At 46.1% G+C, this 16,895-nt stretch overlaps 1 protein-coding gene across 3 annotated transcripts in view; it reads left to right on the top strand.

Moving 5' to 3' along the window:
• STRIP2 (striatin interacting protein 2) overlaps nucleotides 1–16,895 on the top strand; it is a 49,855-nt gene that overhangs the window by 14,379 nt on the left and 18,581 nt on the right. For all 3 annotated transcript variants that reach the window (XM_070465886.1, XM_020874646.2, XM_020874647.2), the window contains 9 exons: nucleotides 1,201–1,436; nucleotides 1,688–1,753; nucleotides 2,424–2,487; nucleotides 3,282–3,353; nucleotides 8,005–8,079; nucleotides 8,772–8,869; nucleotides 9,334–9,460; nucleotides 11,972–12,072; nucleotides 15,728–15,794. In XM_070465886.1, coding sequence (XP_070321987.1) covers nucleotides 1,201–1,436; nucleotides 1,688–1,753; nucleotides 2,424–2,487; nucleotides 3,282–3,353; nucleotides 8,005–8,079; nucleotides 8,772–8,869; nucleotides 9,334–9,460; nucleotides 11,972–12,072; nucleotides 15,728–15,794 — 906 coding nt within the window. The remainder of the gene's footprint in view (nucleotides 1–1,200; nucleotides 1,437–1,687; nucleotides 1,754–2,423; nucleotides 2,488–3,281; nucleotides 3,354–8,004; nucleotides 8,080–8,771; nucleotides 8,870–9,333; nucleotides 9,461–11,971; nucleotides 12,073–15,727; nucleotides 15,795–16,895) is intronic.

Below are 16,895 nucleotides of genomic sequence, written 5' to 3'. Positions count from 1 at the left end.
TTGTGGCACTGGCTGGCCAAAAGTCGAGATTCTAAGCAGCTCTGGATATGTTAGGAAAGAGCAGCAATGACTCTGCTGTCCTACCCCTGAGCAGCCCTGTGACCAACCTGAAATCTTGGAGACTATACTTTGGCTTCTGTCCCCAAGTCCTGATGGAGTCCTGGCTGTCAAGATGTCACACTGTGATATCACTTCATAGAACCACGTCTTACTAAGGATCATTGACCTAGACCTCAGTGCCTGGAGCTCCCTAGCATGCCAAACAACAGTTGGGGTATAATCCTGGCCATAGGTACCTGGTAGAGGCACTTTATCATTTTCTTCTCAGTAAGAAGTTTTACTCTGAGGCAGCCATGCTCCCCTCTGGGCTTGAAACCAGAGGCTTACATTTAAAGATGACTGGCTAGGGGTCTAGATAGTCTGCGTCCCTAGAAAGGTCACAGGTACAACTTGCACTGAGACCTGACCATGCTCCCAAGAGCTCACCTGCCTGATCTACCTGACTTTACCAGCTACAGGTGACGGGTCCAGACAGTCACACTTAGTAATCTAGTCGACATTATCTGCAGCGTGATATTTTTTTTAACCTTTATTTTTTGTTTTACAAAGTAATGCTTACTCATTATAGAAAATTTAGAACAAGTATAAAAATGTGAAAAGGGAGAAAAAAAAGTCATCCCCAATCTTAACAACCAGAAGCAGTCACTGTTAACTTTTTGGCCTATTTCTGTCCAGTCTTTTTTGTCTTTCTGTGACAAGATTTAAAATTCCAAACTCGATTCCCTCTGCCTAGCAGCAAGCTCCTGTTCTCCTCTTCCTCAATTAGCCAGCTGGTGTATGCTCACAGAAGGCAAATTAATTGAATGTTCACCTAAGGGGAGCATAATTAGGAAGGAAAGTGCAGGCAAAAAAAAAAAAAAGCATCAGTGCTTTCTGAAAGCTAAGTGTGACTTTGGGATTATCTGTGCTCTCCCAGCCATTGTTGTGGTTGCTTGAGAGAGCTTCCTGTCCTGGAACTGGGCCTGGTGGGTACAGTAGGGTTGAGATGGGAAGAGAAAGTTCTCACTGGGGTGGATTCTTACTCCATGTTCCGTGAAGTCAGCAGCCTGGGGGTAGTGGGTAGTCTCAAACAAGGATGCTCAGACTGAGATTTCTGGACACCTTCCCTCTCTCCTTCTACCCACCCTCCTCGCTCCCCAGCAACTCCTTACTAAGCAGGACAGCTTGGACATCTACAACGAACGAGATCTCTTTAAGACTGAGGAACCAGCCACAGAGGAGGAAGAGGAATCTGCCAGCGATGGAGAACGCACTTTGGATGGAGAGTTAGACCTGCTAGAGCAGGACCCTCTAGTACCCCCTCCACCCTCACAGGCACCCCTCTCTGCTGAGCGGGTGGCCTTTCCCAAGGGCCTACCCTGGGCCCCGAAGGTCAGGTAGGCTTGATAACACCAGGGACCCCGGGTTTCGGGGTTCCAGTCACTGGAGGTTGAGGGTGGTGTGGTCTGTATTCAAGGCTCAGTAAGCTGGGCTGTGAGTTAGAACTCCTGGGTGGGGAATTCCCTTTATTGGCTTCCCTTGCTGTTCTATTTTTCCGTCTGGAGGGGTGGGAGCCCAGTAAGGTTCTCTCTCTCAAGGTTTGCTATTCTCCCCTTCTCTGGGATTTGTCTGTCCACCATCCTCTCAGACAGAAGGACATTGAGCACTTCTTGGAGATGAGTAGGAACAAGTTCATCGGATTCACTCTGGGGCAGTAAGTGACTGGATGGTCAGAACTGGCTATATAGAGGGGTTCTTAGGAGCTTAGGAGTGGGTGGCTTGAAATGAGAGATGTTGCCTAGTTGTGATACAACCCAGAGCCTTGGGTAGATCCCATTGACTGCTTTGGATTCTTGCCATGAAGTTTTGTCCTTCCAGTTTTCTAGAACTTTTATGTACTCAGCCAGGTATAGGATGTTGATCAAGTCATTTCCCTATAGGAATCAATTTCCTCATCAGAGTGTTATGAGATGGTCCCTACAGGCTCTTTCCTAGAGAATTCTGTGAAGAAGCCACATGGTGGGAACAGATCCAGTCTTTCCCCATCTCCCTACCTTCATGAATCCTCACCGGTCACTGCAAAACTTCAGAAACCATTCTTACTGCTGTTTTGCTGTCAAAAGTGTTGTTGGGCAACATGCTGTTTTAAATAGGAACCTACTCCAGACAAAGTGAGTCCCCACTAGACTATACAGAAATCCTAAGTTACAGGGACTCTTCTCTGTACCATTGTTCTTTTTGTGTCCTGAAGCAATAATGAGGGACCTGATAACTTGCAGAGAAAGATCCAGACAACCAGAAGGTGAAAGTGGCCTGGTCAGTGTGACTCCAGGAGTATAGGTAGTTCTCTGTACTTCTGACCTTTATGTATCTTGTGTTCACAGGGACACAGATACTTTGGTTGGATTACCCAGGCCCATCCACGAGAGTGTGAAGACCCTCAAGCAGGTGAGCAGGTTGGGCTGTCAGTCTTCAGAGATAGGGACCCATCAGTACAAATTGGATGGCCTCCAGTAGGGTCCTGGGTCCTGGGTGGGGCTCTTCCACTAGACATGTTCTGAACCTGTTATTCTGTATTTCCTCTGCAAGGGTTTTGGCCAAGCAGATAAAAAATCAGGTCTCTCCCTATCTATTCAGTGTCCTACATTTAGATGGATGAAAAAGTTATCTTTTCTTCTCTCGTTGCTTTTCCCTCCTCCCACCCTACTCTCCCTCTTCCCACTTATCACTTCCTTTCCTCTCACTTCTATCTCCTTAGAGGCTCAGTAGCTTCCGCAGGCCCAGGATCAAGTAGCAGTCCGCTCTATCCAGAGTGTATGTGAGGACAAGTAAGAGTAGTCTATTCCCTGCACAGACGTTGAGCCCAGCCTCACCTCGTCATTATCACTCCGTTCACACATGCACACACATACAGGCATCTACAGCAGAGCTCTCAGAGCAGTGGTCCTAGGCCTGGGCTTGTTCTTTTCTTCCCCTTGCACTTTGGTTGAAGGTAGATGCTAAGGTATTTGCTGCCCATCCAATGTGGAAATATGAAATAAATAAAAATACTGTATTAAAGAACTTTGCTGATGTTCGTGATGCAAAGGTCAGGAAGACTCCTGCCTTCAGAGAGTGCATGGTTTATTTGAGGTGACAGATCCATAAACAGGGCAGTTCCTCGTCGTTGGGGAGGTTAAGCGAGAGGCTGGTACACATGTGATCGAGGCCCTCAGCCCCTTGTTGACATCTTGTGTTCCCAGCACAAGTACGTCTCCATTGCAGATGTTCAGATCAAGAATGAGGAGGAGCTGGAGAAGTGCCCCATGTCTTTGGTGAGTCCAGGGAAAGCCTGCACAGGGGGGAGGTCTCTGCAGAGCTGTCAGAGAACTTGTGTGTTTGCTGTGGGACTCTTACTGCACACTAGGCAAGCACGGTCTCTACTTTCACAATAAAGTTGGAGAAAAACAATAGTTATTAAGAAGCAAAGATTTTCAGAGAATGGTAGAGACAGTTAAGGAAATTGAAATAGGGTTACATACCATGTAGTAGACTACTTTAGCTTGGGCGGTCAGGGTATGTAGACCTCTGAGAAGGTGACAGTTAACCAAGATCTGAGGTACAAGAAGGAGCTGGCCATAAGAACATCAAGGCAGAAAGCATTCCAAGCAGAGAGAACAGCCTTATTAAAGGTAAGAGCGAGCTGAGTGTTAGAAGTAGTGAATGAAGACTGTTGTGGCTGGAACATGGAGTGAGGGTTGTATGACGGAGTCAGAGAGGTAGTGTGGGGCCACTTTACACAGGACATTTAACCAAAGATAGGGAGCTTGAAGTTGATTGACATGACAAAGGGAAGCCTTCAGAGATTTTAAACGGGAGTGACATGATCTGATTTATCTTTCTAAAAACCTTTGGCTACTTTGTAAAGGCTTGATGAGGAAAGAGTTGAAGCAGGGAGTTTGGGAGACTAAAAATGATCAAAATGAGAGATGATGGTGTTTTAGACCAGGGTAGTAATTTGGTGCATAACGCAGTCCACGGGGTCGCAAAGAGTCTGCCACGACTTAGCGACTGAACACCAAGGAATTGTGGAGAGAGGGAGAAGGGGATGAATTGGGGTTATATTTTGGAGGTATAGCTGACAGGAGTTGCAGTTCCGTTGGATGTGGATACAGAGACATAAAGGCAATCAAGAATAACTACAATTTGGACTTCTCTGGCGGTCCAGTGGTTAAGACTCCATGCTTCCACTGCAGAGGGCACAGGTTTGATCCCAGTTGAGGAAGTTCTGCATGTTGCCTCAGTTCAACCCAAAAAAATAAAGAGTAACTACAGTTTGTCAAGATGAGAAGTTATGTTTTCTTTTTTTAAAATGTGTTTTCCCCCATTTTTCTTTTTTTTTCCCACCACTGCATGGGTTTCAGGATCTTGGTTCCCCAACCAGGGATTGAACCCAGGCCCATAGCAGTCAAAGTACAAGAGTACTAACCACTGGATTGCCAGGGAATTCCCAGGAGTTCTGTTTTATCAACGGTTCTATTTGGGTTGTACTGGGTTTTAGATGTCTACCTATGTAGAGCAGCCAAGCAATTAGATACATGGGCCTAGAGTTCTAGGAGAGAGGACTGACTAAGAGAAATAAATTTGGAAACTGTTTGCTCATGGACAGTGTTAAAAGCCATGGAACTTGCTGAGGTAACCTGAGGAGGGAGGAGAAAGAGAAGAGGATGGGACCTAGCACCAAGCCCTGGGGCACACCAGTATGTTGAGGATGGGATGAGCCAGGAAAGAGGAGTAATAAAAACACCCAATGAGAGGGTAGGAAATCCAGGAGAGAATGATGCCATAGAAGCTAAGAAAAGAAAGCCTTTTAAGAAGAAGGAGGTGATCAGCTGTGTCAAATGCTGCTGACAAATGGAGCTTGATAAGACTTGAGGTACCCATTGGCTTTATTTTTATTTTTTTCCATTTATTTTTATTAGTTGGAGGCTAATTACTTTACATCATTGCAGTGGTTTTTGTCATACATTGAAATGAATTAGCCATGGATTTACATGTATTCCCCATCCTGGTCCCCCCTCCCACCTCCCTCTCCACCCGATCCCTCTGGGTCTTCCGAGTGCACCAGGCCCAAGCACTTGTCTCATGCATCCAACCTGGGCTGGTGATCTGTTTCACCCTAGATAATATACATGTTTCGATGCTGTTCTCTTGAAACATCCCACCCTCGCCTTCTCCCAGAGTCCACAAGTCTGTTCTATACATCTGAGTCTCTTTTTCTGTTTTGCATATAGGGTTATCGTTACCATCTTTCTAAATTCCATATATATGTGTTAGTATACTGTAATGGTCTTTATCTTTCTGGCTTACTTCACTCTGTATAATGGGCTCCAGTTTCATCCATCTCATTAGAACTGATTCAAATGAATTCTTTTTAATGGCTGAGTAATATTCCATGGTGTATATGTACCACAGCTTCCTCATCCATTCGTCTGCTGATGGGCATCTAGGTTGCTTCCATGTCCTGGCTATTATAAACAGTGCTGCGATGAACATTGGGGTGCACGTGTCTCTGTCAGATCTGGTTTCCTCGGTGTGTATGCCCAGAAGTGGGATTGCTGGGTCATATGGCAGTTCTATTTACAGTTTTTTAAGAAATCTCCGCACTGTTTTCCATAGTGGCTGTACTAATTTGCATTCCCACCAACAGTGTAAGAGGGTTCCCTTTTCTCCACCCCCTCTCCAGCATTTATTGCTTGTAGACTTTTGGATAGCAGCCATCCTGACTGGCGTGTAATGGTACCTCATTGTGGTTTTGATTTGCATTTCTCTGATAATGAGTGATGTTGAGCATCTTTTCATGTGTTTGTTAGCCATCTGTATGTCTTCCTTGGAGAAATGTCTGTTTAGTTCTTTGGCCCATTTTTTGATTGGGTCATTTATTTTTCTGGAGTTGAGCTGGAGGAGTTGCTTGTATATTTTTGAGATTAATCCTTTGTCTGTTGCTTTGTTTGCTATTATTTTCTCCCAATCTGAGAGCTGTCTTTTCACCTTGCTTATAGTTTCCTTTGTTGTGCAAGAGCTTTTAAGTTTCATTAGGTCCCATTTGTTTATTTTTGCTTTTATTTCTAAAATTCTGGGATGTGGGTCATAGAGGATCCTGCTATGATTTATGTCGGAGAGTGTTTTGCCTATGTTCTCCTCTAGGAGTTTTATAGTTTCTGGTCTTACATTTAGATCTTTAATCCATTTTGAGTTTATTTTTGTGTATGGTGTTAGAAAGTGTTCTAGTTTCATTCTTTTACAAGTGGTTGACCAGTTTTTCCAGCACCACTTGTTAAAGAGGTTGTCTTTTTTCCATTGTATATCCTTGCCTCCTTTGTCGAAGATAAGGTGACCATAGGTTCGTGGATTTATCTCTGGGCTTTCTATTCTGTTCCATTGATCTATATTTCTGTCTTTGTGCCAGTACCATACTGTCTTGATGACTGTGGCTTTGTAGTATAGTCTGAAGTCAGGCAGATTGATTCCTCCAGTACCCATTGGCTTTAGCAATGTGGAAATGACTGGTGACCTTGATAAGAGCAACCTCAAGGGAAGTGGTGGGACTGGAAGCCTAGTTGGAGTGTACTGAAAAAGGAATGTAAAGAAAGGAGGTCAGCTTAGTCAACATAGACAAACCACACAGAAATTTTGTTGTGAAAAGGAAGGTAGAAATGGGGTGGTAGCTTAAGAAGAATGTGGGGTTAAGGGAATGTTTTATAGTGTTATTGGAGGAGATACTGGAGTATGTTTATGTCCTAAGAGGGATGATCCAGGAGAAAGATAATTACAGAACAGAAGCACTCAACAAAACAAAAGGGTGTGAGCACCAGTAGTGGATAGCCTTTGATAGGAGTACCCAGTTCATCCTTCATGGCACATGGGAAGGTAGAGACTCTGGTAGATTTGGTGTTGAGAAGATGAGGCTGGGCCTGTCTGATTGCTTCTGTTTTGTCTGTTAACTGAGAAGTAAGATCAGCAACTGTTGAGGGGCTGTGGGTTGAGGGTGTTAGTTTGAAGAGAGGGGAGAATGTATGAAATAGGCCTTTTAGAAAGCAGAAGATAAACATGCAGGGTCACCAGGATGTTAAGACTTATGTCCATTTAAGCAGCAGCAGCGTTGTGTGGGATAGAATGCCTGGCTATCCCTCCCTGCCTCAGGGTCTCATGGTGGTGACTCTTGTCCTGTCACAGGGTGACCTGGGGGGAAGACAGATTGCATTGGCCAAAGGTGACAGTGGCCTAAGTAGCCTCTTGAGCACTAGAGGCCCCTGTCTCCCCACTCTGATAAAGGACTTAAGTGGGGTCATCACAAGGACAGAGTTGTGCATAAGGGGCTGGTCCAAAAGCAGGGCTGTCATGGAGGGTACTGGAGAAGGAAAGAAAATGGCATCCACCTAAACTCTTCCCTGCTCACTGCTTCTGCAGGCCTTTATTAGCCCCCTCTGTGCAGTCATCCATCTCTCCTCCCTGGCTTCAGAAGCCTCCCCGAGCTTTCAGATGGCCTCAGATTGACACCATAGAAAGTGCCTCTGTGTGGGGTGTCAGTTCCAATGTCCCAGGCATACCTGTGGCCTGAGCTAAGCCCATGTATGTACAGCAAAGCAGTAGTATGAGCCAAATCCTCGGTGGGATTTCTGCCTCTGACCTGGCGAGCGATATAGGAAGAACTCTAGATGGATTCCAGATAACGGGACAACTAAAATCATAGGTTCTCAGGGCTGGAAGAGCGCTCTGAGTTGACCAGTCCTTGATCCTTGAAAGAGGAGATTAGGTCTCAGAGAGGGAAAATAACTGACCCAAGGTCCTGCAGTGACTCATGAACACAGCTCGGGTATGAATCTGACTCCCAGCTCTCATCCTGCCATCCTCCACAGCCAAGGAAAGATAGATTTTGGTCAACTGGAAAACGGTCTGGGCAAACTGTGTGTTTTCTTGCTGTAGGGGGAAGAGGTGGTACCAGAGACGCCATGCGAAATCCTCTACCAGGGAATGCTGTATAGCCTCCCCCAGTACATGGTAAGGAGATAGCCAGATCAGGGCTGTGAGAGCTTCTCAGCTGCGAGGAAGAGATAGCAGAGAGCCCTTCTAAGCTGAGCCCACTGTCACTTGAATTTGCTTCCTGAGCCTTCACCCACCGGGCTGTGTTCTCTGACACTTCAGAATTCTGATCTCCCCTTGGGTCTCCTCCCAGAGGAAGGAGGACTTGTCTTTACCTCCAAGTCCTTGTTTGGGAGAGGTGGGGAATGGGGTAGGCTCCACGCAGGATGCACCAGGGGCCTCTCCTGAGTAAGTGCCTTAGTCCCTCTGAGGTCTGCCGTGGCCTCCGGTGTCCTAACTAGCCTCAATCTACGAGGGGAGGATGCTGATGGTCTGAGGGAGAGGAAGGAAGAGGGTGGGGGGTGGATCTTGCCTTTCCCTCCCACCTAATTTCTAGGCATTGCCCCCACTCTCTCTGCTCTTTCTCTCATCCACTTTGGAAAGAGCAGTCTTGACGCAGAACAGTCTGTAAGCACATCTCTTCAGGCTCCTTAGCCTCCCAGGCAGGCCCGTCAGGACTGGGCACCAGTTTTCCCTTCTGGTGGTAGGGATCTTTGGTTATTGAGTGAAGAACTTGGAGCAAGGATTTCAAACACTTCTCTTGGAGCTGTTGAGTTGTGGAAGGATAGCCTTGTTGAATGGAGTAGATTTCCTCATTTTCTGCTTCCCAGATTGCTCTACTTAAGATTCTACTGGCTGCAGCCCCCACCTCCAAGGCTAAGACAGACTCTATCAATATCCTGGCAGACGTCCTGCCTGAGGAGATGCCGTAAGTGCTTCAGCGGGGGCAGCTGCTAAATACTCACTCTCTTGTCTGCAGAGTCTCTCTCGTCCCTGCCTTACCTTGTTAACACTTACAGGGATTGTCTCCAAGGAGGTCTCCTCTCTGCCACCAGTAGCCCCTTTCCACTGCAGTGCTCTCTCTGTGCTCTTTCGAGCCCAGAATTGAGAGTCTGGAGGGCCACATCATTGCCAGTGACTGACTGCATGTTTATGTGGGTGGACATATCTAAGGGACAAGCTTGCCAAAGGTGAGAAGAGAGACAAAGGTATCAGAGGAACTTTTCTCCAGATAGACTCAGAAGTGGGCAGTCTGGAGGTTTCCCTAGCACAGCTCAGGTTTCTCAGGTTCTGGCTTACTGGTGTGTATTGTATCTGTCCCAAATACCTGGGTCCTTGTAGGCCTCTCACTAAGGCCACCCTCTGCACTGACTCTTCCTTTCCCCATTGTAGCATCACTGTTCTCCAAAGCATGAAGCTGGGCATCGATGTGAACAGGCACAAGGAGATCATTGTAAAGAGCATCTCTGCCCTGCTCCTGCTGCTCCTCAAACACTTCAAACTGAACCACATCTACCAGGTGAGCAGCTCAGAGCCCTTCTCCACACTCCTCAGGTGTCCTCCAGGTCCTGCCGCCCAAAGGAAGAACACAAGGGCCTTGGAGTCCAGCTGAGCATCGTTGAGCCTTTTCTTTGTCATGCAGAATCCAGAAACATGTTGCACAAGCTTGGGGCATGAGGTGGGGAATTGTCCTAGAAAGTTGCAAACGTCTGTGTCCTTTGAACGTTATCCAGGGGTCGTAGGTAGGAATCGCTAGCTTCTTGGGAATATGCCAAGCCAGCTTTGAAGCAATGGAAGACAGGACTCAAGCATGCCACCAAAAGGAGACTGGTTGGGGGGGAGTGTCGAGCATACTTTTCTGTATGTGAAGCACTCTTCTAACATTTGAGATGGAATTCTGTATAAGGCATACTCTGGCTCGTAAAGGGCTTTGAAGTTTTATAAAGGATACAGATATAAAGTAGGCAATTTTGGAGTGATAAGCGCTGTGTTACAGGTAAGTATTGGCTGCTATGGAAACACCTAATCCAGCCTGAGGTAGAGAAGCTGTGACTCCTAACCTGAGTCCTAGAAAAAACTTGTTAGCCAAGGTGCAGGAGTTGTCAGGGAATGATGGCAGGAAGCATTTAAAGCAGAAAAGCTGATTTGTGAAACTCCTGAGGGGAGAGGGCAAAGTACCTTTGGAAACTAATCAAATGTTTCTGGAGTTCTGCGTGGGGTAGAGGGAGACGGGGAGGTCTGGTGGTAACGTGAAGCTGGAGAGGACGGCGGGGAGCAGACAGTAATACCTGTGCTAGCACACGGTTAGTATTACACTGTGGCCGGCACTCTGTTCTGTTCATGTGGGATCTCATTAAATTTTCTCAACCCTGCGAGGTGGGTCTTATTTTATTCCACTGAGGCTAGCAGACGTTAAGAACCTGCTTCCCCATAAGAGCAATGTTTGCCATGCCAAGGAGTTTGGACTTGGTGCTGTGGGTGTTGCCAAGACATAGGAGAAGATGGGGGCAGTGAGTGAGTGTTCTCTGTGGTGAGACATGGAGAGGAGGCGGAGCTTCTCATTCTTGCACAGAGGCTCTGCCCCATTCCTCCTGAGAAGTCAGAACCGAGCTTGCTGCTAAAAAAACAGCAGGAGCTCAGTGCAGGGAGGCCCTGCAGAGTCTGTGTCCATGGCAGGTTCAGCTGTACAACGTGGATATATATCCACTTCAGTGCATTCAGAGACATCTTGTAGTGTGTTAGGGTACCCCAAGGACACACACTTCTACCAGTGTTTGCAGAGCAGCAGCAGGGCTGGGAGGAATAGGGAGGGATGAGTGAGAAATAGTGTTCCTGGTAGAGAGAGATCCGCGTATGTGTGCTTCTGTCTGCTTCTCTTGGTGGGCAATATATGGATCAACAGCCAGACGGGTGGGTGGCTTGATGGGCCTTGCCAGTACATGTCAGTGTGTCCTGACAAGGCTACAGACATGTCTCAAACTGAAAGATGTTTCCCATCACTTGACAGTAGGTTTGTATCGGCTCCTGCACCTGAGGCTTTGTAAAATACCCTGGGTCAGTTGCCGGGGAGAAGATATTTGAGCAGAAGAGAGAACTGAGCAACACAAGCTGACTCCTCACTTCTAACAACACACCTGGGGAGAGGGCAGCTGAGTGTGCTGCCATGGCTATTTTATGGTGATCAGGAATCAATAAGAGCTAAGGGATTTAAAACACTGCAGTTCTCTGCTTTTCAACCAGTTTCTCCACTTAGAGTTGTTTGGATTCTGGAGACAAACTCTTTGTGATGCTCTTCAGTGTATCATGGGCAAAAGCCGGGTGGCACAGCTGCATGACACTGCCCCAGTAGGTCTTCCTGGAAGCAAACCCCATCCAGATTCAAGAGAGCCAAGTGGAGCGCTATGCTCTATTGTTTAACCCATCAAAAAGATCTTGGACTTATTCTTAGTGCATTATCTGTTGACTGAAGGACTCTTGTTGAGTCATTAAAATACTGATATTCTAAGTATAGGGGCTAGTCCAGTGAACCAGACCCACCCTGGAGTCCACACTCCAGTGGTTCATTTGGTTACCACGCACTGCATCCATCCATCCTGAGTGATGCCAGCAGTTGCCGAGCTGCACCTGTTCCTGACATGTCCATCACAGTTGAAATCCCTGTGAGCCAGAGCTTTGGAATGGAAGGTAACTCCCTTGGGGAGCCTTCCTTTTCCTGTAGAGCTTAGGAACAAATCTCAAAGCAATTCTTTCTGTTTATGTGGAGTAGGATTTTCTTCCTGGCTTGTATACATTTTGTGCTTTTGGTCAGGCACTTGCAACATACACACACTGCAGACTGTCCCCTTCTATGTAGGCTAGGCTGGCTGAAGATGGCCCTCCCCACTTCCCAGACAGGAAGACTGTTAACACAAGTGGACAGTGGGTATTCTTAGGAATGGGTGTCAGAATTGTACTTGGCTCTTTATTTTTCATACAGACCTTCTATTCTCCTCAAAATAAGCTTCCTTTCTGCTTTCATCTTTTAATTCAGTTTGAATATGTATCACAACATTTGGTATTTGCCAACTGCATCCCATTGATCCTGAAGTTCTTCAATCAAAATATCTTGTCCTACATCACTGCCAAAAATGGGTAAGGACTCTGGACAGGTTTATTTCAAAAGGCTGTTTGGGGATTGAGAAATTATTTTGTCTCTGAGCCACCTTTCCATTCTCCCTGGTCCTTTCTGTCTTAGAGCTGTCACTGTCAAATTTAGTTTTCTTGGGGTATTACTGGTGGGATGTATAATTTGGCCTCCTCACAAAGATATTTGTAACTTAATAGTTTTGAAAATTGTAATGCCATAACTCAAAAGAGGCTGCACCAATAAATTTCAGCCCTGTGGCAGAAGGATCCAAAAATGTTATTTTGTGAAGCATCTGGCTTGTCTGGCCAGTCCTGATTTTAGTATAAATCATAAATTGAATCAATTTTGTAAAGGGTTATACAGAATTTGTAATTAAAGGTAAACAATAGACCCTTACTTCAATAGATCAATTTGTAGTTTAAAAACTGCAGTATTTTCACGTCCATTATTTCATTTAATCTCCTCATCAGTGCTAAGACGTATCACAACAAGTTTTTATTCCTATTTCATCAATTAGGAAACAAATTCAGAAAGGTTAATTAACTTACTTAAGGTTAGCACACCAGCATGACCCTTTAAGTAAGCAGAAGAGGCAGGGTTAAATCACAGTTGCTGTGGCTTGCTCCAGCCAAGTGGGGACTTGGGGGGTTAACCGAGTAGGTCCTTGTTCCTCAGTTTGCTGCTTACACAAAGACCGGAAGCATGTTAATCAGTGGAGTTGCCCAGAAGTGCTTTACCACAGGCAAGGTTCCTAAAATAGAAGAAGGCTGACGTGACACTTGAGGTGGCTGGAGAGGGGCTAGGAGATGTTGGCCCCACGGTCTGTCAGCGCTGCCAGAAACTCCACCCTGGAGAGACAGCCTACTTCTATGTAGCTTAAAACACACACAGAACCCAAAGTCACAGGACCTGGATTCCTGACCTGGATCTGCCACTTGCTAGCTGTGTCATCTCAAGTGTAAGACACTGTGTTTCTCTGAGCCACAGTATCTTCATCTTTAAGGTGGAAATAATACCTACTCTGACTCTGTCATAGACTTTTATAAGCATTAGTTAGGATAAACAAAGATGAGAGTGCTTTACTTTTCCTGTTTGGAGGAAACACTAGAGAATGGGTTTATCCTCACTACAAAGAGACTTCTGCCCCTTAAAAATGGCACTTAAGACGTGCTAGTTGTCCACCAGGGAAAACTGAAAGTGTCGTTGAGGCTGGGGAAGGGCCACAGCTTCATGAAGGCACCTGTGCGTGTCAGCTCACACAGAACGGGGTTTTGTTAGGAGGAGATGGGTGGGTTGTTATCTTGAAGAACCTCGGACAGAGGTGCAGCCCTGGGCCTCAGGGTCAGTCTGTAGCACACGGAACCCAGGGGGCCATATGCCTCCATCTGTGGCCACCCAGCCTCTGCACCTCCACTCCAACTTTTCCTCTGTCACTGACAAATAGTTTTGTCTGCTTCCTAAGCCAGAATTTGCCTGCAACGCAGGAGACCCAGGTTCAATCCCTGGATCGGGACGATGCCCTGGAGAAGGGAATGGCCACCCACTCCAGTATTCTTGCCTGGAAAATCCCATGGACAGAGAAGCCTGGCAAGCCACCTACAGTCCATGGGGTCACAGAGAGTCAGACACAACTGAGTGACTAAGTGAAATATGTCTAAGCCACTTAGTGAAAATATGCCCACCTGAGCTAAACGTGCTCCTGTACCACTTCAGAGACTGAACTGGCTCTTGATCCCTGTTCCACTTCCACATGCCCACGGTTAGAGGTCCACCCTTGGATCAGAAACTGGCTGAGGAGTGGGGTTCAGGAACTTGGTGCCCCCGCACTGTGGGCCTAGAAGCGGGGGGCAGACAATCCAGTAAGTGTCCTTCGGGTTCCCTTTGGAGCTGTAAGAGTGGTAGTGCCAGACTGCACTGTTTGCTGAGGTTGGCCTGGGTACAGGGTTCCTCTTGTGTGTTACTTATGAGCTTTATTGTTGCATAATCTCAAGAATTTGAGCACCTTCAGCTTGCTACTGCAGTTTCCTCATAGCTCTTATAATCTAGATATGTTAGAAACTTGGAACTTTATGCCCCCTTAGGGTAGAATTTGAGCTTCCATAGAATTTAATACAATGAGATTAAAACAAATCCATCTTGGATTCCCCACCCTCATTTCCCTGTTGTCAGTACCTACTTTGCCATGGGGTTTTGTCAGTAGAAGGTGGGTAGATAAGTAGGTGAGCCAGCCAGGAATCTTTATCCTAACGGAGCAGTGTGAACCTGGCAACCCTGGGAGAACCTAGTAGGTACATCCACGGCCCTCTCCTCTCCTACCCTGGTTCCTTTAGGTTATCTTTGGGGGTTTCTTGGACAAAGATCAACGTTTCTAGTCAAAAAAATTGTTGCCTTTTGCTTGGATAGAAGTTTTGACTTTGAAATATAGAAGAGGCCCAAGGAGCCCCATATTCCTCTTTATAGCCTATGCTTTGCCAACATCGTTTATCCATGTCCAGTTATTCTAACTGGAGTGGATTGGTGTTTAAAACCTCATGGGAATAAAGTAATTAGCCTTCAATTAAAATAAATAAATTAAAAAAAAAACCTCATGGGAGAAAAAAAAAAGGGACTTCCCTGGTGGTTCAGTGGTTAGGACTCCACGCTTCTACTGCAGTGAGCACAGGTTTGATCCCTGGGTCGGGAAACTAAGATCCCACCTGCCCCTCAGCCTGGCCAAAAAGTTGTGTTGTTTTTTTTTAAAGACAAACCTCATAGAATGTCAGAAGCAGAAAGAGCATTAGAGATGAGATTAGCTAGTCTAAATGCTGCATTGTACCCATGAAGGAGGGAGGAGGAAAGAAAGAGCTGTCATTTGGAGTGGCTGGGTCTCTGTCATCATGCGGTAGTTACTTCCCCTGCTGACTCATGCCTGCTTCCCTGGGCTCACCGCAGAGCCTCCAGCTCCCTTGCGGTCCACCAGTGTCTCTTTTGGGAGCAGATGTGGTTACCATCCTTGAGCTACTAGATGGGCCCAGCTGCAGGAAGCTGCCTCTGTCTCAGGCTTCCTCTTGAAGTGGCTTCTGTGGTCTTTCTCCAGAGTTCTGGCTTTCAGAAACATCTGGTAAGACACAGGAGAGGTCTTCATATTCACAGGTTGTTATTAACTTACTGACCAGAGACATAGTAATACATTTTTTTGTTACCTTAACATTACTGACTGGAGACGTTTCACTTCACTTTCATAACAAATCGCCAGCCACAGTCATTAGTTTCTGCAAAAATCCTTCAGTCAATAATGTGTAAAGTAGGATGAGTTTGGGCAGCTTCTCTGGGTGCACAATTATATACACACAAATATACACTTAAACACAGAAACACAAATGCATACAAGCTTACGTATTTCTTTAAAGAACAGAGGAGAAAGGTGGTTATACCGAGGTGCTTTCTCTGCTTTCTTTTGCCTCTGAAAGAACTCTGTCAGTCCTTCTCCTGGCTATGAGGAGAGGAGACTGGATCTGGAGGTGCCTGGCACAGGAACCCTCAGTTTCAGCTGAAGTCACTAAGCAGTTCTGGAAATACATGGGGCTAGCTGAAGAGAAATAACCTCCTGCCCTTTCAGATGTAGCCATTTGCTGCCTTTGCCATTTACCTAAAGCCTGTTCTTATCTCTGCATCTTACAGCATCTCGGTCCTGGATTACCCATGCTGTACCATCCAGGATTTGCCAGAGCTTACTACGGAGAGCCTGGTAAGCATGTGGGGATTTGGTAGCCTTTGAAATTGCCAGGTGGCAGAGGTCGGTATTTGCTCTTCCTTTTCTTCTCTAGCCCCCTCATGCCCTGGTTTGGGAGTCTTATATCAATAAAAGCATATTGGCAAGAGCACAGAGGCAGTAGGGACTTAGTTCTGCTGACCCAGTCGAGAAAGATTTGGGAAAGCTGAGCATAGCATTTTGTAGAGGAAAGGGTCAGTGAAAAACACTGAGGAGGAGGGGAATTTAGAAAGATAATGGGGCTAAAGTTGAGTGTGAACAGCTGTGCTGAATGGCAGGTGCATCTCTGCTGCTCTAGCCTATTTGTCTTCTTCCTTCTGTGACACAGGCTTGTCTCATTTTCATAAGGTTATATAAACCCTGGGGTGTGTACTTCAGAAAATACCCAAGAAATACTTGCCTGAGTCTTTCTGAGGCAAAATTCAATATGGCCACAGAAGGATGACCCAGAAAGTTCCTCGTGCCAGAGGCAGTTCCAGGCAAATCAGAGAAGTCCCTCAGTCCTTTTGAATCCCATGAAACTGATAGGCAGCACGTTGAAATCAAGTGTCTACCTCATCATGTATTATTGCTGCAACTCCTTCAGTGAACCTTAGCCCATTCCCATACCCTGTTGCACTGGAATTGTTTATCTGTATCTGTTTCTCCATTTGACTGAAAACTCCTTGAAGGAAGAGATAGTATCATCTTTATTTTATATCCCCAGAGTCTAGCACCATGTTCAGTACATGAATGGAGCTTAAAAAATGATGAGATGATGGCACCTGTGTGTGCCCTAACCCCTTGTCCCCAACTTTTAATACCTACACAATGTCAAGTCAGAAAACTTCATTGTGCAAAAAGTACAGTGGTACCTTGTGTGGCACAGGTTCTACAGAACTGTAAGGTTTGTGACTGGAGGGGACCTGAGAAGCATTTGGCCCAGCCCCATATTTCAAAGATGAGAAACCTGAGGGATGAAGTGGCTTGTCAGGTCCACTCCTCATAGCTGACAGACCTTAAATGAGAGAAAGACCCATAAGTCTACCACCTTTTTAAACACCAGAGCAGAGATTCCCTGTCTTGTTTAGATATGGC

Source organism: Odocoileus virginianus, chromosome 1, assembly GCF_023699985.2.
Source record: "Odocoileus virginianus isolate 20LAN1187 ecotype Illinois chromosome 1, Ovbor_1.2, whole genome shotgun sequence".
In the NCBI taxonomy this organism is placed as follows: Eukaryota; Metazoa; Chordata; class Mammalia; order Artiodactyla; family Cervidae; genus Odocoileus; species Odocoileus virginianus.
This window is presented reverse-complemented; position numbering and strand designations above follow the sequence as displayed.